This window comes from Scyliorhinus torazame, chromosome 2 (genome assembly GCF_047496885.1).
Source record: "Scyliorhinus torazame isolate Kashiwa2021f chromosome 2, sScyTor2.1, whole genome shotgun sequence".
Classification (NCBI taxonomy): Eukaryota; Metazoa; Chordata; class Chondrichthyes; order Carcharhiniformes; family Scyliorhinidae; genus Scyliorhinus; species Scyliorhinus torazame.
The window spans coordinates 82424638-82450051 of NC_092708.1; the positions used below are offsets into that span (position 1 = coordinate 82424638).

Here is a 25414-nt window from a genome sequence, read left to right on the forward strand (position 1 = left end):
ATAGATCCCAATAAATTAAAAGAGAAGAATAATAGGTTCTAACTTCATGAAAGAGCTGCAGAAAACAGACTTTAAGTGAATTGAGCACAAGAGAAACCGAAAGGTCTGAGAAGGGAGCTGAAGGTTGGTGACAACATGCTGCGGGCCGCTGGGACAAAGGTACCCTTTCGGAGCAGTGGTGCTTTGCATGGCACAGCCGAAGATCTGGAATTATGCTTGGGAATTGAAGCTTTATTGTAATTGGAGATACAAGAGGAAAGAACCTCAGGAGGCAAGACTGAAATTGTACAATGTGGTCATTGTTGAACGTGTCTGAAGTCGGAGCTGTCTTTACAAAGAGTTCTAAGGCAACATCTTCAAATGTGGAGTTTGGAACCATTCGTGAGAAATACAAAGTTACAATGAGATTTTGTTTTGCTCACAACATGACAATAGTCACCTTGAGTTGTTGAAAAATTCATGGAATTGGGTTTGGTCACATCTGCAATGTATTGTGCAGTGTGATTTGTCCAACCACATTTTGCTTGTTAGTTCACATGTATCTCATACTTACTCTGAATGTTAGATATTGTAAATTGTCTTACCTTTTTGAATTTGTGTAATAAAGTTTATTTTTGTTTCTTCCAAACCTGTAGAATCTTGTGGCTTTATTTGTTTAGTAAGCACTTTGAATCTCAAACATTATTCTACTTCAAACAAAATGTTATTGATCTTTGGCACCAATATGTGAAATTTTTAAAATTATTTTATGGGATGTGGGCATCAATGGCTAGGCCAGCGTTTTTATTGCCCATCACTAATTGCTCTTGAGAAGGTGGTGGTAAGCCACCTTCTTGCACCACTGATTTTTAAAATTAATTTGGTGTAGGCACAACCCCAGTACTGTTTGGAAATGAGTTCCAGGATTTTCACATAGCGACTGTGAAGGAATGGCGATAGAGTTCCAAGTCAGGATGGTGTGCTTCGAGGGGAAATTGCATGTGGTGGTTGGTCCAGGCATCTGCTGCCTTTGTCCTTCAAGGTTTCGGTCATGAGTGTGGAAGGTTCCATCTAAGAAGCCTTGCTGCGTTTCTGCAGTGCATTTTGTAGATGGTACTTACTGTTGCCACGATATATCAATGGTGGAGGGAGTGAATGTTGGAGGTGATGGATGGGGTGCCAATCAAGTGGGCTGCTTTGTCCTGGATGGTGTCAAACTTCTTCAGTGTTGATGGAGCTGCACTCACCCAGGCATGTGGAGAATATTCCATCATACTCCTGACTTGTGCCTTGTAGATAGTGAACATGCTTTGCGGAGTCAGGAGGTGAGGTACCAGCCGTAGAGTTCCCAGTCTTTGACCTGCTTTTGTAGTCACAGTGTTTATATGGTTGCTTCAGTTCAGTTTCTGGTCATTGCTAACCCCCAGGATATTGGTAGCTTGGGATTCAGTGATGGCAATGCCACTGAATGTCAAGGAGCGATTGTTGGATTCTCTTCTGTTGGAGATATGCTTTGTCCGGCACTTGTATGATGTGAATGTTACTTTCCACTTGTCAGCCGAAGCCTGGGTATTGTACAGCTCCTGCTGCATTTGAACATGGAATGCTTCAGTATCTGAGTTGGAAATGGTGGTGAACATTGTGCAATCACCAGCGAATATCCCCACTTCTGACCTTATGCTGGAAGGTCATTGATGAAGCAGCTGAAGGTGGCCAAGCCTATGACACTACCCTGAGGAACTCCTGAAGTCATGACCTGGGACTGAGATGATTGGCCTGCAACAACCACAACCATCTGCCTTTGTGCCAGGTATAGTTATGAGCCGTCCTCAAGAAGGAGAAAGCAGCATCTACTGACCTTCAAGTTGTTGATGAAGGGACGCTTGCTAGATGCACTCCACACGATAAAAGTTCTGATTTTTTTTGCTGGCAGGGAACTTATTTCCAGTGAGGTAGCTTTTTAATATGTCATGCATGTAAAAAAAAAAATCCTGACATTGTTCATTTGGGAGCTTGACCCACCTTAGCGTTCCAGGAACATTCCACAAGTTCATCCTGATGTCAGGAAACTGATTTTGGATCAAATTACATTCCCCTGTCCTCCACGTTCCCCACCGTGGTGGGACCATCAGATTCCACACATAGAATCATAGAATTTACAGTGCAGGAGGCCATTTGGCCCATCATTTCTGCACCGGCCCTTGGAAAGAGCACCCCACTTAAGCCCACTCCTCCACCCTATCTCCGAAACCTAGTAACCCCACCTAACCTTTTTGGACACTAAGGCCAATCCACCTAACCTACACATCTTTGGACTGTGGGAGGAAACCGGAACACCCGGAGGCAACCCACGCAGACATGACTCCGCACAAACAGTGACACTGCTGGGAATCAAACCTGGAACCCTGGAGCTGTGAAGCAACAGTGCTACCCACTGTGCTACCCAAGGCATGAATTAGTCTCAGACGAATCAATGTCTAAAAGTTGTACCGTTTAAATGTTATTCCCCTGGTGGGTCTCTCGGCCCCACCTTCTCAGCGTAGCCCCTCACCAAGGTGTGCTGATCCTCATGTTAAATCACCACCAGTTATCTCTCCCAATCAAAGGGAAAAGCAGCCTATGGCCATCTGGGCCTATGGTAACTTCACTTACTTTCCTCAATGATAACAAAAACAACTTTTGCAGGATGCTGAAGCACAGTAATGTTGTATAACGGGAGGCAACTGGAAAATGTCTAAAGTTTACAAACTGGAATATCGAAAGGGTGCTTTTAAAATGTTTTCTGGGACTTAATTTTAGAAATATCAGCGAGAGCCCCACTTGCAATCACGAAGTCCACGTTACAAATACCTCTTTGGCTTTACAAGGGTTTTGTTTTTCAAGAAACGAAAACGAAACCGATTGGAAAACATTCGAGGACGGAAGAGGCGTTTAATTCGCCTGCGGACCATGGCGGCAGAAGCTGACTATCCGTACCCTCTACTGATAGAGGGGGACTGGGGTCCAGACATCGCCAAACTTCTGAAAACTAAACTTCAGCTTTATTTCCAAAGCAAAAAGAAATCTAACGGCGGAGACTGCGTCGTGGAATATGACGATCTTCTGAAAACGCAAGCAGTGGTCCGGTTCGCCTGTCAGCAAAGTGCGTGAGTTTGTTTAATCGCTGATAATTCACACTTTCAAACACAGCTCGTCAAAATTCATCGTTACCCAGTCAAAGCCAACGATTATATTAGAAACTCGTTCGGTGGCCTTTGGTCATCCTCGATTTGGCCTCCCTCATTTCACACAAAAAGCAGTATTTGGGCAGGGTTTGTTAAGAGTTTAAGAGCAGAAAATGCAGGGTCTGTGGAGAGAGAAAGAGGCATGTCCAATGTACCAAAGAGGTTACTCTGATTATCTTTCCACAAATACTGTCTGACTTGATAGGTTTTTCCAGCGCTTTCAGTTTTTATTTCCGCCTGGGCAATGTTTTGCTATTTCAGAGCCAGGCAGTGGTGGGATTCCCCATTGAATCAAGGGCGGGGACGGCGGAAGTTTGGCTGAGCGCGCCATTGGAAGCCGGTGGCCGCCACAGGAAGGACAGGCACCTGAGTCCCAATATTGGAGAGCCACCCAGGGTCACAATAAGTAATAGGAGGGATTTGGGGGTTGGTTTTCAGCTGCCCTCTCCTTCCCAACCTCCAGTCTTTCCAGCAGGCACTGAGTGCCTTTGATCATGGAACCGAGCCCCCACAGATTTAGCTGCCGTGAATGACAGGCCCCCATGTCACTGGGTTAATACCAGTACTAGCGGAATGAGGACCTTGAATGGTCAGTAATTGGCCACTTAATGCCCTCAATTAGCAAAGAACCTCGTTCTGGCAGAGGCAGAAGGGCCTATAATACATTGTGGTAAGCCACCATCTTGTCTTTACATGCCCTTCCTACCTCCAAACTTACCACAAATGATAGTAGATCCTGCCCTGAGAGCCTTAAGAAGTGGTGGGAATTGTTATACTTTGCTTAAAAGCATTAATTTTAACACACGTTTCCATAGTGATTCCAATGATGGCAACATTTATTTTAGTTCTCTGGAGCAAATAGACAGCCACTGAGCACCAGGAAGTAAAAGGCAAATATTTAACATTTTACCAGTATGCAAAGCTCTTTTATTCTAGTAATTTGCTGCAGAAAAAGCTTCTAATTTCCTTCGAAAGCCAACAGTTTATGGAACTGAACGTTGTAGATATTCCCAGCAGGGTGACAATGCCTACAAATCACTCCTTCAATCAGTTTATTGATGTCAGTTTTATAGAGGGAGGAAGGGGAAATGAGAGAGAATCTATCCAACTCCTCTTGACATTCAATGGCATTACCAATGTTGAATCCCCCACTATCAACATCTGGGGGTTACCATTGACCAGAAACAAGAGACTGGGAATTCTGCAGTGAATAATTAATCTTTTGACTCCCTAAACCCTGTACGCCATCATCTCCAAGGTACAAATCAGGGGTGTAATGAAATACGGTGCACTATAAAACAAATATAATTCCTGCAGTCATGGTTACCAAAGGTTTATTGTGAAAATGAGCAACTTTAGGATAACAGTAAATAAATAGCACGGAGAAATTAATGGGACTGTAAGCCGACAAATTGCCTGGACCTGGTTGTAATAATAATCGCTTATTGTCACAAGGAGGCTTCAATTAAGTTACTGTGACAAGCCCCTAGTCGCCACATTCTGGCACCTGTTCAGGGAGGCTGGAATTGAACCCGCGCTGCTGGCCTTGTTCTGCATAACAAGCCAGCTGTTTAGCCCACTGTGCTAAATCAGCCCCTTTACCCTAGGATTATAAAGAAAGTGACTATAGAGATAGCAAATGCATTGTTCTGACCTTCCAGAATTCCCATGATTCTAAAATGGTCCCTATGGATAATAAGGTAGCAAACATAACATTACTATTTAAAGAAGGAGGAAAGAGAAAAACAGGCATGTGTTGTCCAACTAACCTGACATAAGTACGTCAGCTCATGTTTGCTCATTGAGTCCCTAGTGCTCCTTCTAACTCTATTTAAATCACAGTTTTGCTGCAGAGAAAGAGGATGGGAAAAGATGATCCTGGAACACTTTCAGCAGACGAGATCTAGACCTGATAATACATTTCATGTTCCAGACCTGTCTGGTGGTAAATGGATAAATCAGTTGTTTACTTTATCATTTCAAGTCCCTTGGAACTCGGGGAACTGTAAGCCTTATCAAGGGAACAGCCAGTGTGAGAGACAATGATTTCATTAGGGAGTTCGGCATTCAGACATTGTATTGATGATCTGCTATTAGCTCTTTAATAATAATAAATAATCATCTTTATTATTATCATAAGTAGGCTTACATTAACACTGCCATGAAGTTACTGTGAAAATCCCCGAGTCGCCACACTCCGGCGCCTGTTCAGATACACTGAGGGAGAAGCCAGAACATCCAATTCACCTAAGAAGCACGTATTTTGCGACTAAACCGGAGCACCCGGAGGAAACCCACGCAAACACTGGGAGAATGTGCAGACTCGGCACAGACAGTGACCTAAGCTGGGAATGGAACCTGGGACCCTGCCGCTGTGAAACAACAGTGCTACCCACTGTGCTACCGTGCCGCTTCTAGGGGACTGGGCTCCATGACCACATGTAAAGCTCCCGAAATGGTGCTCAACACATTTCCAACTTTGGGCAGGACCAAAACATACATATACGTGATTTACAGGACCCCCCCACCACCGCCCTCCACATCACTCACGGACATCCTCCACCCCCTCGAATAGCTGGCTCATCCTAGCCTTTGTGAGGTGCACCCTTAACACTACTTTCATCTGCCCCAGCCTCGCACACAAAGTCGAGGAGTTAACCCTCCACAGCACCTCGCACCACTCCCAACCCCTCCCACTTTGCCTTAACCTCCTCCATGGAGACACCCCATCCTACTCCAAAATCCTCCTGTAAATTGTCGAGACAATCCGCCTCTCCAACCCCACCGCTGACAGCACCGCCTCCAGCAACGAGGAGGCAGGCACTATTGGGAGGGTCGGGAAGATTTTCCTCACAATGTCCTGCAGCTGCATATACCTGAAACATTCGCCCTGCATCAGCCCGATCTTCTCACCCAACTCCTCCAAACTGTCAAATCGCCCTACCAGAACCTGATACTTCATTTCCTTAATCCCTCTCTTTTCCCATCCCCAAAGCCTTGCTTCCATCCTTCCCAGCTCGAACCCATGATCCCCCTAATTGGCATCCCCCCCCACCCCGAGTATAGAGGGATTCAGATTGTTAAAATGAATGGGCAAGAAAGTGGTTGATGCAGTATGATGTGGGAAAATGTGAACTTGTCCACTTTAGCAGGAAGAATTTTTTAAAAATATAAATGGAGAGTGACTGCAGAACTGTACTGTGCAGAGGGATCTAGGTATCCTGGTAGATGAATCACAAAACATTAGTCTGCAGGCACAGCAAGTGATTATGAAGGCAAATGGTATGTTGGCATTTATTGCAAGGGGTATGGAATATGAAAGTTTGAAAGTATTGCTACAGTCCTCCAGGGCCTTAGTGTGACCACATTTGGAGTACTCTATATAGTTTTGGTGTCCTTACTTCAGAAAATATATTATTGTATTGGAAGCTGTTCAGAAAAGTTTCACTTGACTGAGTGTTACGGGCCAGGGTTTAGAGAATACCAAAGTGTATCAAGTTCACCTGACCCACAACTTTTAATCGATTTTGGTAATGGGGATCACTCTACAGGTGTGATGGAACAGAGATCTAAAGTACTTTGAAAACAAACAATCTTTATTCTATGAATCCGGTTAACATTTTATAAACACACAGTAAACATGTTAACAACTATCAACTCAAATACTCCCCCCAAAGAATACAGTCCTCTATAAGTAACCCTTAATCTTTCCTAGCAACATCCATAAGGCAAATACCCTCCTTAACAAAGATAGCAGGTTTTACATTCTCTACTGAGAGCAGTTATCACTTTTAAATTAGCAAGTGATCTGAAGACTCTCTTTATGCGAGAGATCAAAATTACATCTTGTTTGGCTGGATGCAGCTCCAACTCTGAAAACGAAACTAAACACACACTGCAGCTGCTAGCTCACAAATGAAAGTAAAGCAGGCAGACATCCCAGCTCCACCCACACACTGACATCAATGCAGCTATTTGACAAACACCCATTTCTTAAAGGTACTCTCACATGACACCAACCCCAAGAAAAAAACCCATCAACTTCAAGATGGTTTCATTTTTCACCTTTTTGCTTTTCTTTAAGAAATATTGACAGTGAATACACCTTTTTTTTTAACATAACAAAACACGCAAACATTTATAATAACATAGTCCATTTTAGTTCTTCTTCCTCCAACTGGAATCCCCCTTGATTTGCAGTCACTTTGGATAAGAAGGTCTCTGCACGATCCATCCATTTCTCTACTCCTCGGCATTTCTCTTTGAAGTCAGATACTTCAGTTCAATCCGATCACAGAGCCCCTTGTAATTCTCCAATACAAGAGCATTGGTTAACACAGCCTTCAGGCAGTCAAATGCCTGTTGACACTCCACTGTCCATTTTAATACCTCCCAACTTATCTCCACAAACGTGCCCATGTGATATCAATAACCCTTTCAGGTCAGTTTGTTTTTCCTCTCGAAGATAACTCAACAATTTATCCCAATTTTTAAGAACATCCTCCTTTTCCAATTTAATTTGAGGAATGTCAAATTCAAAGTCATCTGGATTCAGTTCTTCACTTTGAGTTAGAATCATTAAAACCTCCTCCATTTGCTCTCCTTCCCTTTCAAAGTACCTTTTAAGCATATTCACATGACACACTCGGTGAGTTTTACTTCTATCTGGTGTTCTTATCACATAATTCACCTCACTTAATTTCATTTCAACCTGATAAATTTCACAAAACCTTGCTTTTAAAGGTTCACCTACCACTGGTAACAATACTGAAACTTAATCTCCACTGGAAAAACTGCAACTTTTGATTTCTTGTCCGCTACCCGTCTCATCACATTTTGTGCAACTTTTAAATGTTGTCCAGCCAATTCACCTGCCCTTATTTAATCATTCCCTAAAATTTGACACGTAATCCAATAATGTAAGTTCCGACTGTTCACTCACCAATTTTTCCTGAATCAATTTAAGTGGTACTCTTACCTCATGACCAAAAATTAGTCGAAAAGGACTGAATTTGGTTGACTCATCAGGTGCATCCCTAATTGTAAACAGTACGAATGGAATTCCTTTATCCCAATCCTCTGGATAATTGTGACAATAAGCTCTCACCATTGTCTTTAATGTCTGATGCCATCTTTCTAACGCTCCCTGCTATTCAGGATGGTACGTAGTTGATTTAAATTGTTTTATTCCAAAGCGATCCATAACTTCTTTGAATACCCTTGAGGTAAAATTTGATCCTTAATCCGATTGCATTTCTGTGGGTAGTCCATGTCCAGGAAAGAATTTAAGTAACTCCTCCACAACCTTTTTAGCTGTAATATTGTGTACTGGAATGGCCTCTGGAAACCTAGTAGACACATCCATTATTGTCAAAAATATTGATTCCCACTTTTCATTTTAGGAAGCGGTCCTATGCAATCAATTAAGACTCCTTTAAAACGTGCCTCAAATGCTTGAATGCGTCTTAAGGGCGCTGGTTTTATTACTATTTGAGGTTTCCCTACCACTTGACATGTGTGACATGATTGACAAAATTTAACTATATTTTTATGTAGTCCAGGCCAATAAATAAATTTTTGGATTTTAGCTTGAGTTTTCCTAACTCCCAAATGACATCCTACTGGTACCTCATGTGCTGCTCGCAACATCTCCTTATAATACTAATAATCGCTTATTGTCACAAGTAGGCTTCAATGAAGTTACTGTGAAAAGCCCCTAGTCGCTACATTCCTTCGCCTGTTCGGGGAGGCCGGTACAGGAATTGGACCCGCGCTGCTGGCATTGTTCTGAATTACAAGCCAACTGTTTAACCCACTGTGCTAAACCAGCCTCTTTATGGACTTCTGCCCACTTTGTATCCACCTGTATATGTAAAGGTCTCCAATTTCTCATCAAGACATCATTTTTATGGTAATATCATTCTGGTATACACTCAGATTCCTCTTCTGTGTATGCTTTCTGATACATCCGTTTAATTCCTATGTCTTTCTGTTGTAACACCGACAATTACTAAAGCAGTCAAAACACATGTCAAGAGGAAGAAGGAGGTTTATGTAAAGATGAGACATGAAGGTTCAGTTAGGGCGCTCGAGAGTTACATGTTCGCTAGGAAGGACCTAAAGAGAGACCTAAGAAGAGCCAGGAGGGGACATGAGAAGTCTTTGGCAGGTAGGATCAAGGAAAACCCTAACGCTTTCTATTGATACGTCAGGAATAAATGAATGACTAGGTTAAGAGTAGGGCCTGTCAAGGACAGTAGTGGGAAGTTGTGCTTGGAGTCCGAGGAGATAGGAGAGGTGCTAAATGAATATTTTTCATCAGATTCACAATGGAAAAAGACAATGTTGTTGAGGAGAATACTGAGATTCAGGCTACTAGACTAGAAGGGCTTGAGGTACAAAAGGAGGAGGTGTTAGCAGTTCTGGAAAGTGTGAAAATAGATAAGTCCCCTGGGCCGGATAGGATTTATCCTAGGATTCTCTGAGGAGCTAGGGAGGAGATTGCTGAGCCTTTGGCTTTGATCTTTAAGTCATCTTTGTCTACAGGAATAGTGCCAGAAGACTGGAGGATAGCAAATGTTGTGTTCTTGTTCAAGAAGGGGAGTAGAGACAACCCCGGTAACTATAGATCAGTGAGCCTTACTTCTGTTGTGGGCAAAATCTTGGAAAGGTTTAAAAGAGATAGGATGTATAATCATCTGGAAAGGAATAATTTGATTAGAGATAGTCAACACGGGTTTGTGAAGGGTAGGTCGTGCCTCACAAACCTTATAGAGTTCTTTGAGAAGGTGACCAAACAAGTGGATCAGGGTAAAGCAGTTGATGTGGTGTATATGGATTTCAGTAAAGCGTTTGATAAGGTTCCCCACGGTAGGCTACTGCAGAAAATACGGAGGCATGGGATTCAGGGTGATTTAGCAGTTATGATCAGAAATTGGCTAGCTGGAAGAAGACAAAGGGTGGTGGTTGATGGGAGATGTTCAGACTGGAGTCCAGTTACTAGTGGTGTACCACAAGGATCTGTTTTGAGGCCACTGCTGTTTGTCATTTTTATAAATGACCTGGAGGAGGGCGTAGAAGGATAGGTGAGTAAATTTGCAGATGACACTAAAGTCGGTGGAGTTGTGGACAGTGCGGAAGGATGTTACAAGTTACAGAGGGACATAGATAAGCTGCAGCACTGGGCTGAGCGGTGGCAAATGGAGTTTAATGCAGAAAAGTGTGAGGTGATTCATTTTGGAAGGAATAACAGGAAGACAGAGTACTGGGCTAATGGTAAGATTCTTGGTAATGTGGATGAGCAGAGAGATCTCGGTGTCCATGTACATAGATCCCTGAAAGTTGCCACCCAGGTTGAGAGGGTTGTTAAGAAGGCGTACGGTGTGTTAGCTTTTATTGGTAGAGGGATTGAGTTTCGGAGCCATGAAGTCATGTTGCAGCTGTACAAAACTCTGGTGTGGCCGCATTTTGAGTATTGCGTGCAATTCTGGTCGCCACATTATAGGAAGGATGTGGAAGCATTGGAAAGGGTGCAGAGGAGATTTACCAGAATGTTGCCTGGTATGGAGGGAAGATCTTATGAGGGAAGGCTGAGGGACTTGAGGCTGTTTTCGTTAGAAGAAGGTTAAGAGGTGACTTAATTGAGACATACAAGATGATGAGAGGATTGGATAGGGTGAACAGTGAGAACCTTTTTCCTCGGATGGTGATGTCTAGCACAAGGGGACATCGCTTTAACTTGAGGGGAGATAGATATAAGACAGATGTCAGAGGTAGGTTCTTTACTCAGAGAGTAGTAAGGGCGTGGAATGCCCTGCCTGCAACAGTAGTGGACTCGCCAACACTAAGGGCATTCAAATGGTCATTGGATAGACATATGGACGATAAGGGAATAGTTTAGATGGGCTTTAGAGTGGTTTCACAGGTCGGCGCAACATCGAGGGCCGAAGGGCCTGTACTGCGCTGTAATGTTCTATGTTCTAATTTTCCTGAACTAACAATATCTGCCTCATCCTCCACCTGTTCTTGTTCTTTTCCAACCATCTGATCAAAAATTGTTTCTGATAATTGAATTTCAACTTTATCTTCACTCTTTGATTTCTCATCTTGTCTTAACCTGTGACTGCGATCTTGTTACTACACAATCCGGAAAAATCCCAGGATATTCGTCCTCCAACACTTCAGTTGTCTGATTTTCCACTGGCTTATCAACCACAGTAGGCATCACTCCCGCCTGCGATCCAGCTATATCATTACCCAAGATAAACTGTATTCCTGGATTACCCCTACTACCACTTCACCATGCTTCACTGGGCTTTCCAACCTTACCTTATATAATGGAACACTACTCTTCTCACCCTGAATTCCACATATTACCATCTTTTCTGGCAATTTTCTTCCCAAACCACATAACTCCTCATCTCTCACCATTAAAGATTCACTAGCTCCCGTATCTCTTAAAATTGTGACTTCTTTACCTACTCCTCCTGGTACACATGAGTAAACTTTACTCACACAAGTAAATTATTTAAAGAGATCTGGCACCTTCTTATCAATCACCTCTTGATCAGGCTGTACAATCATTTGCACCTCCTTCACTTTGCTTGGGCTTTCCTTTACCACTTTAACAAACCCCACTGTCTTATCCTGTTTTACCACATCAGACTTCCCAGTGCTTTTCTTCAACCACCAACACTTACTTTACATGGCCTAGTTATTACAATGAAAACATTTGAAACTTTTCATTTCTCTTTCACCCTCCTGGATTTCTTTTTTAATCTGAGGTACACTCTCATTATCTCCCATCAGATCTCCTTTACCTCTACCACTTGAGTATTTCTCATGTTCCCAGTTTCTACCCCCCACAGGCTGAAACTGATGTCAGAAACCAAGCTTTGATTTATGAACTAATTCATAATCATCTGCTATTTCTGCTGCTAAACTTGCAGTTTTAACCCTCTGCTCTTCCACATGAGTTCTCACTACATCAGGAATTGAATTTTTAAACTCCTCCAAAAGTATAATTTCTCTGAGAGCTTCATGTCCATTTTCAAAGCCCTTATCCACCTATCAAAATTACTCTGTTTGATCCTTTCAAACCCCATGTATGTTTGACCAGGTTCTTTCCTTAAATTTCTAAACCTTTGTCTGTAGGCTTCAGGCACTAGTTCATATGTACTTGAGATGGATTTTTTTCACCTCCTCATACGTCCCAGATACCTCCTCTGATAGTGATGCAAACACTTCACTAGCCCTACCTTCCAGCTTTGTTTGAATCAGTAATACCCACATGTCCTGTGGCCATTTCATTTGGTTAGCCACCTCAATGAAATGAAAAAGGCTTCTACCTCCTTCTCATCAAACCTTGGCAATCTTGGACATATTTAAATAGATCCCCACCAAGCCTTCGACTATGACGCCCTTTCTCTTTATCCTCATCACTATCCTCCAACTGTACGTTTCCCTTTACATCCACCAATTTTAACTGACTGTCATGTTTCATGGCCATTTTCTGAAGTTCAAACTCTCTCTCTTTTTCTCTTTCCTCTCTCTCTTTTTCTTTTTCCCTGATCTGTACCTCCCTTTCTCTTGCTTTTTGTTCTGCTAGGACTATTCTTTCTTTGTTTCTTTCTTCTCTCTCCTTTTCTTTTTCCCTGATCTGTAGCTCTCTTTCTCTCTCTTTTTCTCTTTCCTCTCTCTTTTTTCCCCCCCTGATCTGTATCTCCCTTTCTCTTCTCTTTCCTCTCTCTCTTTTTCATTGTCCCTCATTGCGTATTCAAGCTGCTTTAATTCTTTCATATTCCAGTTGTTTAATCTGTAACTGAATTTTTGCCAGTTCCAGTGAGTCAGACTGTATCTCGGGCAATTTTAAATGCTCAGCTAGCGCCGTAAGTACCTCTTCTTTTCGCATGCTGTCAGGTAACGTTAACTGCAATGTTTTTTGCCCAATCTAAAAGCCTTTTTTTAGTCTCTGTTCGTCAGGTACTGCGTGTGACCTTCTCCACCCCCAAAAACCTCCGAGCCTCTGAAAGAGCCATTGTCCACAACACACACTCTACTTAAACTGGTATACCACACCTGAAAAGCAACAACAAATATGCTCACTAGTTCACTAAGCCAGTCCAATCATGAAAGATAAACTTTTATCCCTCAAGCTCCCAATTTGTTATGGGCCAGGGTTTAGAGAACACCAAAGTGTATCATGGAATTCACCTGACCCACCCTTTTAATTTCGGTTATGGGTAGCACAAGGGCCCACTCTACAGGTGTGATGCAACAGAGATCTGAAGTACTTTGAAACAAAAGAATGTTTATTCAATGAATCCAGTTAACATTTCATAAACACACAGTAAACATCTTAGCAACTTTCAACTCAAATACTTCCCCAAAAATACAGTACTCTATAAGTAACCCTTAATCTTTCCTAGCAACATCCCTAAGACAAATACCCTCTTTAACAAAGATAGCAGGTTTTAAATTCTCTACTGAGAGCAGTTATCACTTTTAAATTAGCAAGCGATCTGAAGACTTTCTTTACATGCAGAGAGATCAAAATGGCACATTGTTTGGCTGGATGCAGCTCCAACTCTGAAAACTGAACTAAACACACACTGTAGCTGCCAGCTCAAAAACAAAAGTAAAGCAGACATACATCCCAGCTCCACCCACGCTCTGACATCCACTACTGCTATTTGATAAACACCCATTTCTTAAAGGTACTCTCGCATGACATGAGTCCTGGGATGGAGGGGCTAGCTAATGAAGAAAGATTGAGCAAGTATATCCCCTCTACATTGGAGTTTAGAAGAATGAGAGATGATCTTATTGAAACACATGAGGTTTGACGGGGTAGATGTTGAGAGGATATTTCCTTTCGGAGGAAGTTTAGAACTAGGAGACATAGCTTAAAAATGGGGGGTCTCCTATTTAAGGCTGGGTCACTAGTCTGCAGAATTCTCTTCCACAAAGAGCAATGGTGGATGGGTCGTTGACTATATTCATGACTGAGTTCAGTAAATTTTGACGACAAGGGAATTAAGGATTATGGTTGGAGGGAGGCAGGAAAGTGGAGTTAACACCACATTCAGATCAGCCATGATCCTGCCAAATTTAGCGCAGGTTCGAGGGGCCAATTGCCCTACTCCTCTTAATTCTTGTGTTCTTGTTTCAAAGGTAAAGGTGAAGGTGCAGTTGATTAAATTAGTAGCTGCAAAAATATCGGGGTAAACAGAGGGCCAAAAGTTTGACATGGAATTTTGAAAGTGCAGTTGTAAATTCATTGAGGGATAGTTTATCTAGGGTTAAATACAGAAATAAGCAGGGTTAGTGTTGGGTAGGGCAGGGTCCCCGGTTCAATTCTGGACTTGGGTTACAGTCTGTGCAGAGTCTGCACGTTCTCCCTGTGTCCGCGTGGGTTTCCTCCAGATGCTCCAGTTTTCTCCCACAAGTCCCGAAAGACGAGCTTTTAGGTGAATTGGACATTCTGAATTCTCCCTCTGTGTACCCAAACAGGTGCCGGAATATGGTGACTGGGGGCTTTTCACAGTAACTTCTTTGAGGTTTAATGTAAGTATTAATGTAAAGCAATTCCAAGATGGCGCCGGAGCGAGGCGACCTCTTGCAAGCTGTGTCCAGCATACCCTCCAATTTATCTTTTACTCTCGTTATATTCTGCAGTCTCCTTCCTTCCCTATGTACGGTATGCATTGTTTGTACAGCATGCAAGAAACAATACTTTTCACTGTATACTAATACATGTGACAATAATCAAATTAAAAGCCTACTTGTGACAATAATGATTATTATTATCTTAAAATATGTGTCTCATTGTTAAGCTAAGGGGTAAAGAAGTATCATAATCCAATTTTTTCATGTATAATAAATGTTTTTTCCTTATTGTTAAAACTAATTAGCCGCCCTGTGACTCTGTCCTCCAATTTATTTTTTTAAAGTATGGTCTTTCGAGTCAGGGTTCCATTCTGGGATCTTCCTGTCCAGTTATATCAAATGGGATCGTAACAGTATAAATATCATATCCATGACTGATTGATACAAAACTAACCCCACCTCACACCAGCTTTTTGATAATAAGAACAAAGACCAAAGAAATGTACAGCACAGGAACAGGCCCTTCGGCCCTCCAAGCCCGTGCCGACCATACTGCCCGACTAAACTACAATCTTCTACACTTCCTGGGTCCGTATCCCTCTATTCCCATCCTATTCATGTATTTGTCAAGATGCCCCTTAAATGTCACTATCGTCCCTGCTTCCACCACCTCCTCTGGTAGCGAGTTCCAGGCACCCACTACCCTCTGCGTAAAAAACCTGCCTCGTACATCTACTCTAAACCTTGCCCCTCTCACCTTAAACCTATGCCCCCTAGTAATTGACCCCTCTACCCTGGGGAAAAGCCTCTGACTATCCACTCTGTCTATGCCCCTCATAATTTTGTAGACCTCTATCAGGTCTCCCCTCAACCTCCTTCGTTCCAGTGAGAACAAACCGAGTTTATTCAACCGCTCCTCATAGCTAATGCCCTCCATACCAGGCAACATTCTGGTAAATCTCTTCTGCACCCTCTCTAAAGCCTCCACATCCTTCTGGTAGTGTGGCGACCAAAATTGAACACTATACTCCAAGTGTGGCCTAACTAAGGTTCTATACAGCTGCAACATGACTTGCCAATTCTTATACTCAATGCCCCGGCCAATGAAGGCAAGCATGCCGTATGCCTTCTTGACTACCTTCTCCACCTGTGTTGCCCCTTTCAATGACCTGTGGACTTGTACTCCTAGATCTCTTTGACTTTCAATACTCTTGAGGGTTCTAATAACAGCTTAAATCTTCTGTCAATTGCACATCCTGCTCTGGTGAATCGTCCTTTAACATATAGAATCACAACAGTGCTGAAGGAGGCTATTCGGCCCATCGAGTCTGAACCGACCGTCTGAAAGAGCACCCAACCTCAGCCCATGGCCCACCCTATCCAGTAACCCAATAAACCCACTAATCGTTTGGACACTGAGGGGCAGTTTAGCATGGCCAATCCACCTTAACTACACGTCTTTGGGCTGTGGGAGGAAACTGGAGCATTAGGAGAAAAACCACGCAGACACAGTATAAACTCCAAACAGTCTGTCACCCAACACTGTAATTGAATCCGGGTCCCTGATGCTGTGAGGCAGCGGTGCTAATCTGCTGCCGATATAAAGGTATTTTGATGGGAATATATCTGGGTTTACCAGCAGCATCGTGTTGGTGAAGGAGTTTTCATATCATAGAATTTACAGCGCAGAAGGAGGCCATTCGACCCATCGAGTCTGCACCGGCTCTTGGAAAGAGCACCCTACCCAAGGTCAACACCTCCACCCTATCCCCACAACCCAGCAACCCCACCCAACACTAAGGGCAATTTATCACGGCCAATCCACCTAACCTGCACATCTTTGGACTGTGGGAGTAAACCGGAGCACCCGGAGGAAACCCACGCACACACGGGGAGGACGTGCAGTCTCCGCACAGACAGTGACCCAAGCCGGAATCGAACCTGGGACCCTGGAGCTGTGAAGCAATTGTGCTATCCACAATGCTATCGTGCTGCCCTTCTGTAATATTTTTGAGATTACATTTCCAAGGGCTGTGGGGTTGATGCAGTGAAAGTATTGTTATTTTGTAAATCCTGTTGACAGCTTGGCCACAGGATTTCAGTGGTCAGGATAGTCGCTTAGATTTGAGCGACACATACCATTGTGTGGTCAGATTGCTCCAGCTATTGGTTAATGTATTCATGAAGTCAATCCATGGTGTGAATGATTTATTACCATTTCAACTCCCAGGTGTTTTTTCAAGTACAAATCCCATTGGTTCCTGGAATTTGAAACTTGGTCCATTTCTGACGATTGTCAATTTACAAAGCCTTTGCAGTACAGCCACTTTACCCGTTGCTGTCAGCCCACTTTAAGTCAAATTTGTCCTGGCTGCACCTTGTCAATTAGTCAAATACAATTTGTCTTGATCAAACCTGTGTAAATTGCCACCATTCATGTCTTTCCAAGTGATGATTAATTTTGACCTGGCTGAGTATCACTAATCTTTCCCAACCACGGACATTCGGCTAACTCGCCTGTAGTAATCTGGTTTCTCAGTCTCCCCCTTTTTGTACAGGAGTGTAAACATTTGCAACCCCCCAGTCCACTGGCAGCCCTGATAGATATTACTCAGTGATTGTGGTTTCCCAGCTGTTTGGAAGTCTTTAGCCTCTACTTGCAACCTTTTCTGATTGTTGTGCTGATATTTAGAATTTTTGATGTATTAAAACAGTCTGCAGTCTGTTACTTTGTATTGTTGCAGCTCAATGTGTGATAATACTGCTTCAGACTCTTGAGATAAATGAACCTATTAATTTCCACTATTCCTGCCAATACATTGTACATACATACAATACAATCTTACAGTTGTTCCTCCTAATGTTTTCTTCAGCAAGATGCAGTGTATTGGAGAAAGAGGCTCATGAACTTGATTTGCAAAAGAGGGGCAAAGTTCACCTTACAGTCAGACCGCTACCTCAAGCTGCTGCTGGAGGAAACCGGACAGCAGCAGCACAACAGACTCCAGAACAATATGTAAGTTTATATGTCCACATATGCCTTGTTTAAAGCACATTCTAAATGTGTGCTTTTATTTAAACATGGTTCGTAAATAACAGAACATGCCCAAGTTGAACTGGCTCCATTTTCGTTTCAGCACCGTTACTGCACATGTGCCAAGAACCTTCCCGACATACTCACTCTCCTTGCTTGCTTCCCCTCTCCCAAGACCCTCACTCCCTCCCACTCGCTGCCCTACCGGCCATTTCCCTCCTCTGACCCCTCATTGCTCCCCAATCATTGCCTCACTTGTCATCTCTCTCCCAGGTTCTCGCAATGCGTGAGGGCTTGAGATAGGGGTGGTGATGGGAGTGAGCGAGGGTTTGGAAGAGATGCGGTGAGTGAGAGGTAGAGGAAAGTGGTGAGCAGGAGGGACAGGGAACTGGCAAGTGGGAGAGAGTGAGGGTTGGGAGAGGGAAGTGTTCAGTGTGAGGGAGTTAGGGGAGAGAAGCGATGAATGAGGGTGTGTGAGGGAATTGGGAGATGGACAGGGAGCAGGTGAATGAGGCAGCGAGTGGAAGGGAGCCAAGAGAAGAGGTGAGCAGTCGGGAGGGGGTACGGCGATTGGGATGGAGTGATGGATCTAGGGAGAGGGAAGCAAGGAGAAGGAAGTAGCAACAGCGAACCTGTGGCAGATGTAGTGAATGGGAAGTTGTGAGCAGGAGATAGGTAATAAGAATAGTAAGTTAGTAAGTCTATTAACTTGAAAGAGAATATTTGGACCAATTAGATGCAAGATAGCCAATTTTTTAATGTAAAAATTATGGGTTGGGAACCTAACGCACCCTTATTACATGGGCCGGGATTCTCCATTTGGGAGACGCTGGGACTGAATTGCATGTGGGTCGTGTTCCCGTTGGGGCGCTGTTTCTGGAGCAATTCAGGACATGTTAATGGAACAGCATTGTACCCACGTGAATCAAGAGCAATTTTCATTCCCGCTGGCATCGAATTCGCTGCGGCCAGAATTGGTGCTGGAGAGCTTGACAAGCCGGAATTAGTTATAGAACTCCACTCCCCACACACTCTCATTCCAGCCAAGAAGATGGCCCGAAGGAGAGCAGCACCGCGCTTCACAGACGCGGAGAATGTTGGATGCAGTCGAGCAGAGGCGGGACACCCTCTCCCCAAGGGTGGGCAGGAGGCTACCGCCTGCGGTCGTTAACCAGGCCTGGTGGCTGAGGTGCTCAGCGCGGTGGAGCCTCACCAGGAGGACTGGCATGCAATGCAGATAGAACTCCTTACGTAGCTCGGGTGAGCCACCACCTTTGTTCCCTTGGCATCACTCCTGTCCCTCACTCCACACATCACACCCCCACTCCTTTTTAAAAAAAATTTAGAGTACCCAATTCATTTTTTCCAATTAAGGGGCAATTTAGCGTGGCCAATCCACCTACCCTGCACATCTTTGGGTTGTGGGGGTGAACCCGACGCAGACACGAGGAGAATGTACAAACTCCACACGGACAGTGATCCAAAGCCGGGATCAAACCTGGGACCTCAGTGGCGTGAGGCAGCAGTGCTAACCACTGCACCACCATGCTTCTTACTCTAGTAAGTTTCTCTTACTAGTGGAAACGCCTTCTCAACATGCACTCCATCTAGGTGTCGGCAAGTTTCAATGATATTCCCCCCTCATCCTTCTAAACTCTATCGAATACAGACTCAAAGTCCTCAACCTTCATTCTGGGGATCGTAGTTGTGAACCTCCTCTTGACCTTCTCCGAGGTCAGATGAGGCCTGGTGTTCTTCCACCTCATCCAGCATGTCCCCCTCTGTTGTGCGATGTTGTGTAGGACACAGCAGGCCATCACGATGTTAGAGACCCTCCCACGGCTATATTGTCGCACCTCACCGGAGTGGCCCAGGCATCAGAAGTGCATCTTTGGGATGCCAATGTACTGCCTAATGACCGTCCTGATTGCTGCGTGAACGTTATAGCAATCCTCCATGTTGGTTTGGTGCCCCTGGACAGTCATCATTAGCCAAGACCTCAGCAGGTAATGCTTGTCACCTGCGAGCCAGCCCCTCACCTTGAAGGTGCCGGGAACTGATGAGTGTGTGGTGCCAGGGTATCAGGCGCAGACGTGCTCCCAGTGCCCTATGGTGTGCAGGTGCACCTGTTTGTGGATGTCCGCGAGATCCCAGACAGGTCTCCGCTCAGCCGCTGGAACGACCCAGAGGCAAAAGTTTCAGGGCGACCGTCACCGTGGCACCTACTGAGAGCGGTTATGATGTGCAGCTGATGGTCACACACCAGCTGCACATTCAGGGTGTGGAAACCCTTCTGATTGATGAAGCCGATGATCCTAGGGGAATATGTGTGCCATCAATCAACGTGGACCTTGGGCATGGCAGCAGATCCTGCTGTCCGGGCATCCTTATGGGCGTTGTCCAGATTTTGTACATAGTCTGCGGCCCAGGAGCATAGGGCATCCATCACACTGCAGGTGCACCTGTGTATGGATGTCTGCCAGATCCCAGACATGTCCCCGCTTGGCCGCTGGAAAGACCCAGAGGCAAAAGGTTTCAGGGCGACCAAAGGTTTCAGCAGCTACTGGGAGCGGGTATCCTTCTCCAAACCTCCGGGGTACCAAGTGCGGCATCAACTGTCACAGGTGGCGCATGGTCTCCTTGGTTAGCCAAAGTCTTAGGCGGCACAGGTGGTCAGACATCTTGAAGGACAGATGCTGCAGGTATGAACGTACCTTGATGCGGCATCTCCTTCGCATCTCCTCCTTGGCCTGTAGGACTGCTGGCACTGGAGCCCCACTGGCTGGTCCCTGCTTTTCTGGGGGGAGTCCTCTTTTGCAGGGTCCTCCCTGAACAGACCCTGTGTCTTCAGCCTCTGTGCGTCTGCAATGGCCAGGTAGGTAATAAGCATTCCTTGCTGTTGTCCGAAATTCATCCTTTGCTGTGGGGAAGAGAGAAGACACAATCCAACAGGCTACATGGTAACCCTGAGTTGCACTTCGGCTCCCATCCCCACCCCTCAGCCATTCCCCCAATATGTTGCCTTACACACTGCACCATTGTCCCAGATGTGAGTGGCACCGGGCCTGTGATGTCTGGAGCCACTATCTTCACCAGCCGTCCATACCAACAAGGGTACTGGTAGCTGCCACAACCCATGTCTCCAATAGGCTCTGCAGCCCCTGTCCTGCCTCTCCAGTGGAGTCGACTGTGGATGTCCTCATAGGGTGGGCTGTGTGTGTGGCTCGCCAGCAGGGTGGCACCTGGCTGTGAAATGAAAATTAAATGAAAATCGCTTATTGTCTGTGCAGTGGAGAGGGTCACTGTGTGCCACCAATTGCCTCCATGCTTAGAGGTTTATGTGTGGGCATGTCCTAAAGGCGGGGGTGAGGCAGGGAAGTGTGTGTCTGCGGGGAGCATTGCTGCAGTGTGATGTGGGTCCTGGGTGTGACACTCAGGCAGTGACAACCTGACTGGAGCAGGATGGATGGGAGCAGGGGAGCAGGAGGCAGGCAGGACTTGGAGACAGCTGGTGTGGAGTGGGCTAGATGATAGTGTCACTGATGAGGCCTTGAGACCTCTGCCCTGAGAGGGGATGTGTGCCAGGGATGGTGCCAAAGGACACGGTGAATGTGTCCTTTGTTTGGGGTGAGCTCTGCTATTCCCCAGCTTCCCCAGCAGTGGGGCTGCGCTTCTGGTGAGTGAACTGAGGAGTGGAAGCACCTGGTGCGTCACTGATTGAGATTGGCCACGCCCATCCCACTGATGGGTCACCTGGGGTCTTGAGGGTTTCCAGAGGGGCGCAGCCTGGGTGGGCTCTCAAACGATCAGAGACTCTGTGAACATTTACAGGGCACAGTGAGTAGTCAGCATACTGAGCAGCCAGGGGCCTGCAACTTGTGCTAAATGTGCTAACTTGTGCTAAGACCAGGGATGTTCTTCTGAGGCTGTATGGGTGGGATTCTCCACTCCCACGCCGAAGTGGCCGCGCCGTCGTGAACGCCGTCAAGGTTCACGACGGCGCGGAACGGCCCCGGTCCCGACCGATTCAGGCCCTGACAATGGGCCCGGATCGGGGCCACGTCATCTACACGCGCCAGGCCTTGTCGCCCGCGTAAAAGCGGCGCCGCATAGATGACGCGGCCGGCGCCGCATAACGGGTGTCATCAACGCATGCATGGTTGTAGTCCTCTCTAAATCCGCCCTGCAAGAAGATGGGGGACGGATCTTGCGGGACCGCGGAAGGAAGGAGGTCCTCCTTCAGAGAGGACGGCCCGACGATCAGTGGGCACCGATCGCGGGCCACCCCACATTCGAGGTGAAGCCCGGTGCAGGATCCCCCCTCGCCCCAACACAGGCTGCCCCTCCAGCGTTCATGCTCCGCCCATGACTGCAGCGACCAGGTGTGCACGGCACCGGGGGGAACCCGCCGTTTTGGCCTGGCCGCTCGGCCCATCCGGGCCTCAGAATAGCGGGGGTGCCGGAGAATCGCCATTTTGGGTATCTACGGTGATTCTCCGGCCTGCGGCCCGCAAAACTTGACCGGGCCATTCCCGCCGCTTGGGAGAATCGCGGGAGGGCGTCGGACCGGCGCCCCCGGAAATTTTGGCGGCCCAGGCGATTCTCCCAACCACCGTGGGAGTGGAGAATCGCGCCCATAAGTCTGGTCAGACCCCATTTGGAGTATTGTGAGCAGTTTTGGGCCCTGTATCGAAGGAAGGATGTGCTGACCTTGGAAAGGGTCCAGGGGAGGTTCACAAGAATGATCCCTGGAATGAAGAGCTTGTCGTATGAGGAACGGTTAATGAGGCTAGAAATAGGAAGATAGAGCAGCTAAACACGTGGCTAAACAGCTGGTGTAGGAGGGAGGGTTTCCGTTATCTGGACCACTGGGAGCTCTTCCGGGGCAGGTGTGACCTATATAAGAAGGACGGATTGCATCTAAACTGGAGAGGCATAAATATCCTGGCTCCGAGGTTTGCTAGTGTCACACGGGAGGGTTTAAACTAGTATGGCAGGGGGGTGGGCACGGGAGCAATAGGTCAGAAGGTGAGAGCATTGAGGGAGAACTAGGGAATAGGGACAGTGCGGCTCTGAGGCAGAGCAGACAGGGAGAAGTTGCTGAACACAGCGGGTCTGGTGGCCTGAAGTGCATATGTTTTAATGCAAGAAGTATTACGGGTAAGGCAGATGAACTTAGAGCTTGGATTAGTACTTGGAACTATGATGTTGTTGCCATTACAGAGACCTGGTTGAGGGAAGGGCAGGATTGGCAGCAAAACGTTCCAGGATTTAGATGTTTCAGGTGGGATAGAGGGGGATGTAAAAGGGGTGGCGGAGTTGCGCTACTGGTTAGGGAGAATATCACAGCTGTACTACGGGAGGACGCCTCAGAGGGCAGTGAGGCTATATGGGTAGAGATCAGGAATAAGAAGGGTGCAGTCACATTGTTGGGGGTTTACTACAGGCCTCCCAACAGCCAGCGGGAAATAGAGGAGCAGATAGGTAGACAGATTTTGGAAAAGAGTAAAAACAACAGGGTTGTGGTGATGGGAGACTTCAACTTCCCCAATATTGACTGGGACTCACTTAGTGCCAGGGGCTTAGACGGGGCGGAGTTTGTAAGGAGCATCCAGGAGGGCTTCTTAAAACAATATGTAGACAGTCCAACTAGGGAAGGGGCGGTACTGGACCTGGTATTGGGGAATGAGCCCGGCCAGGTGGTAGAAGTTTCAGTAGGGGAGCATTTCGGGAACAGTGACCACAATTCAGTAAGTTTTAAAGTGCTGGTGGACAAGGATAAGAGTGGTCCTAGGATGAATGTGCTAAATTGGGGGAAGGCTAATTATAACAATATTAGGCGGGAACTGAAGAACATAGATTGGGGGCGGATGTTTGAGGGCAAATCAACATCTGACATGTGGGAGGCTTTCAAGTCAGGAAAGGAATTCAGGACCGGCATGTTCCTGTGAGGAAGAAGGATAAATACGGCAATTTTTGGGAACCTTGGATAACGAGAGATATTGTAGGCCTCATCAAAAAGAAAAAGGAGGCATTTGTCAGGGCTAAAAGGCTGGGAACAGGCGAAGCCTGCGTGGAATATAAGGAAAATAGGAAGGAACTTAAGCAAGGAGTCAGGAGGGCTAGAAGGGGTCACGAAAAGTCATTGGCAAATCGGGTTAAGGAAAATCCCAAGGCTTTTTACACGTACATAAAAAGCAAGAGGGTAGCCAGGGAAAGGGTTGGCCCACTGAAGGATAGGCAAGGGAATCTATGTGTGGAGCCAGAGGAAAGGGGCGGGGTACTAAATGAATACTTTGCATCAGTATTCACCAAAGAGAAGAAATTGGTAGCTGTTGAGTCTGGACAAGGGTGTGTAGATAGCCTGGGTCACATTGAGATCCAAAATGACGAGGTGTTGGGTGTCTTAAAAAATATTAAGGTAGATAAGTCCCGAAGGCCTGATGGGATCTACCCCAGAATACTGAAGGAGGCTGGAGAGGAAATTGCTGAGGCCTTGACAGAAATCTTTGGATCCTCACTGTTTTCAGGTGATGTCCCGGAGGACTGGAGAATAGCCAATGTTGTTCCTCTGTTTAAGAAGGGTAGCAAGGATAATCCAGGGAACTACAGGCTGGTGAGCCTTACTTTAGTGGTAGGGAAATTACTGGAGAGAATTCTTCGAGACAGGATCTACTCCCATTTGGAAGCAAATGGACGTATTAGTGAGAGGCAGCATGGTTTTGTGAAGGGGAGGTCGTGTCTCACTAACTTGATAGAGTTTTTCGAGGAGGTCACAAAGATGATTGATGCAGGTAGGGCAGCGGATGTTGTCTATATGGACTTCAGTAAGGCCTTTGACAAGGTCCCTCATGGTAGACTAGTACAAAAGGTGAAGTCACACGGGATCAGGGGTGAGCTGGCAAGGTGGATACAGAACTGGCTAGGTCATAGAAGGCAGAGAGTAGCAATGGAAGGATGCTTTTCTCATTGGAGGGCTGTGACCAGTGGTGTTCCACAGGGATCAGTGCTGGGACCGTTGCTGTTTGTAGTATATATATAAATGATTTGGAGGAAAATGTAACTGGTCTGATTAGTAAGTTTGCAGACGACACAAAGGTTGGTGGAATTGCGGATAGCGATGAGGACTGTCAGAGGATACAGCATGATTTAGATTGTTTGGAGACTTGGGCGGAGAGATGGCAGATGGAGTTTAATCCGGACAAATGTGAGGTAATGCATTTTGGAAGGTCTAATTCAGGTAGGGAATATACAGTGAATGGTAGAACCCTCAAGAGTTTTGAAAGTCAAAGAGATCTAGGAGTACAGGTCCACAGGTCATTGAAAGGGGCAACACAGGTGGAGAAGGTAGTCAAGAAGGCATACGGCATGCTTGCCTTCATTGGCCGGGGCATTGAGTATAAGAATTGGCAAGTCATGTTGCAGTTGCATAGAACCTTAGTTAGGCCACACTTGGAGTATAGTGTTCAATTCTGGTCGCCACACTATCAGAAGGATGTGGAGGCTTTAGAGAGGGTGCAGAAGAGATTTACCAGAATGTTGCCTGGTATGGAGGGCATTAGCTATGAGG

The 25414-nt window shown here is 45.8% G+C and overlaps 2 protein-coding genes across 2 annotated transcripts in view; one reads left to right on the top strand and one right to left on the bottom strand.

Annotated features, from left to right (window-relative positions):
* Window positions 1–2475, bottom strand: part of parp9 (poly(ADP-ribose) polymerase family member 9) — a 148800-nt gene extending 146325 nt beyond the window's left edge. The window contains exon 1 of the mRNA XM_072473177.1: window positions 585–2475. The gene's annotated coding sequence lies outside the window, so the exon portion shown is untranslated. The remainder of the gene's footprint in view (window positions 1–584) is intronic.
* Window positions 2476–2831: 356 nt separating this feature from the next.
* parp14rs1 (poly(ADP-ribose) polymerase family member 14-related sequence 1) overlaps window positions 2832–25414 on the top strand; it is a 92409-nt gene continuing 69826 nt past the window's right edge. Inside the window, exons 1-2 of the mRNA XM_072473176.1 lie at window positions 2832–3121; window positions 17684–17826. Coding sequence (XP_072329277.1) covers window positions 2929–3121; window positions 17684–17826 — 336 coding nt within the window. The 5' untranslated portion in view covers window positions 2832–2928. The remainder of the gene's footprint in view (window positions 3122–17683; window positions 17827–25414) is intronic.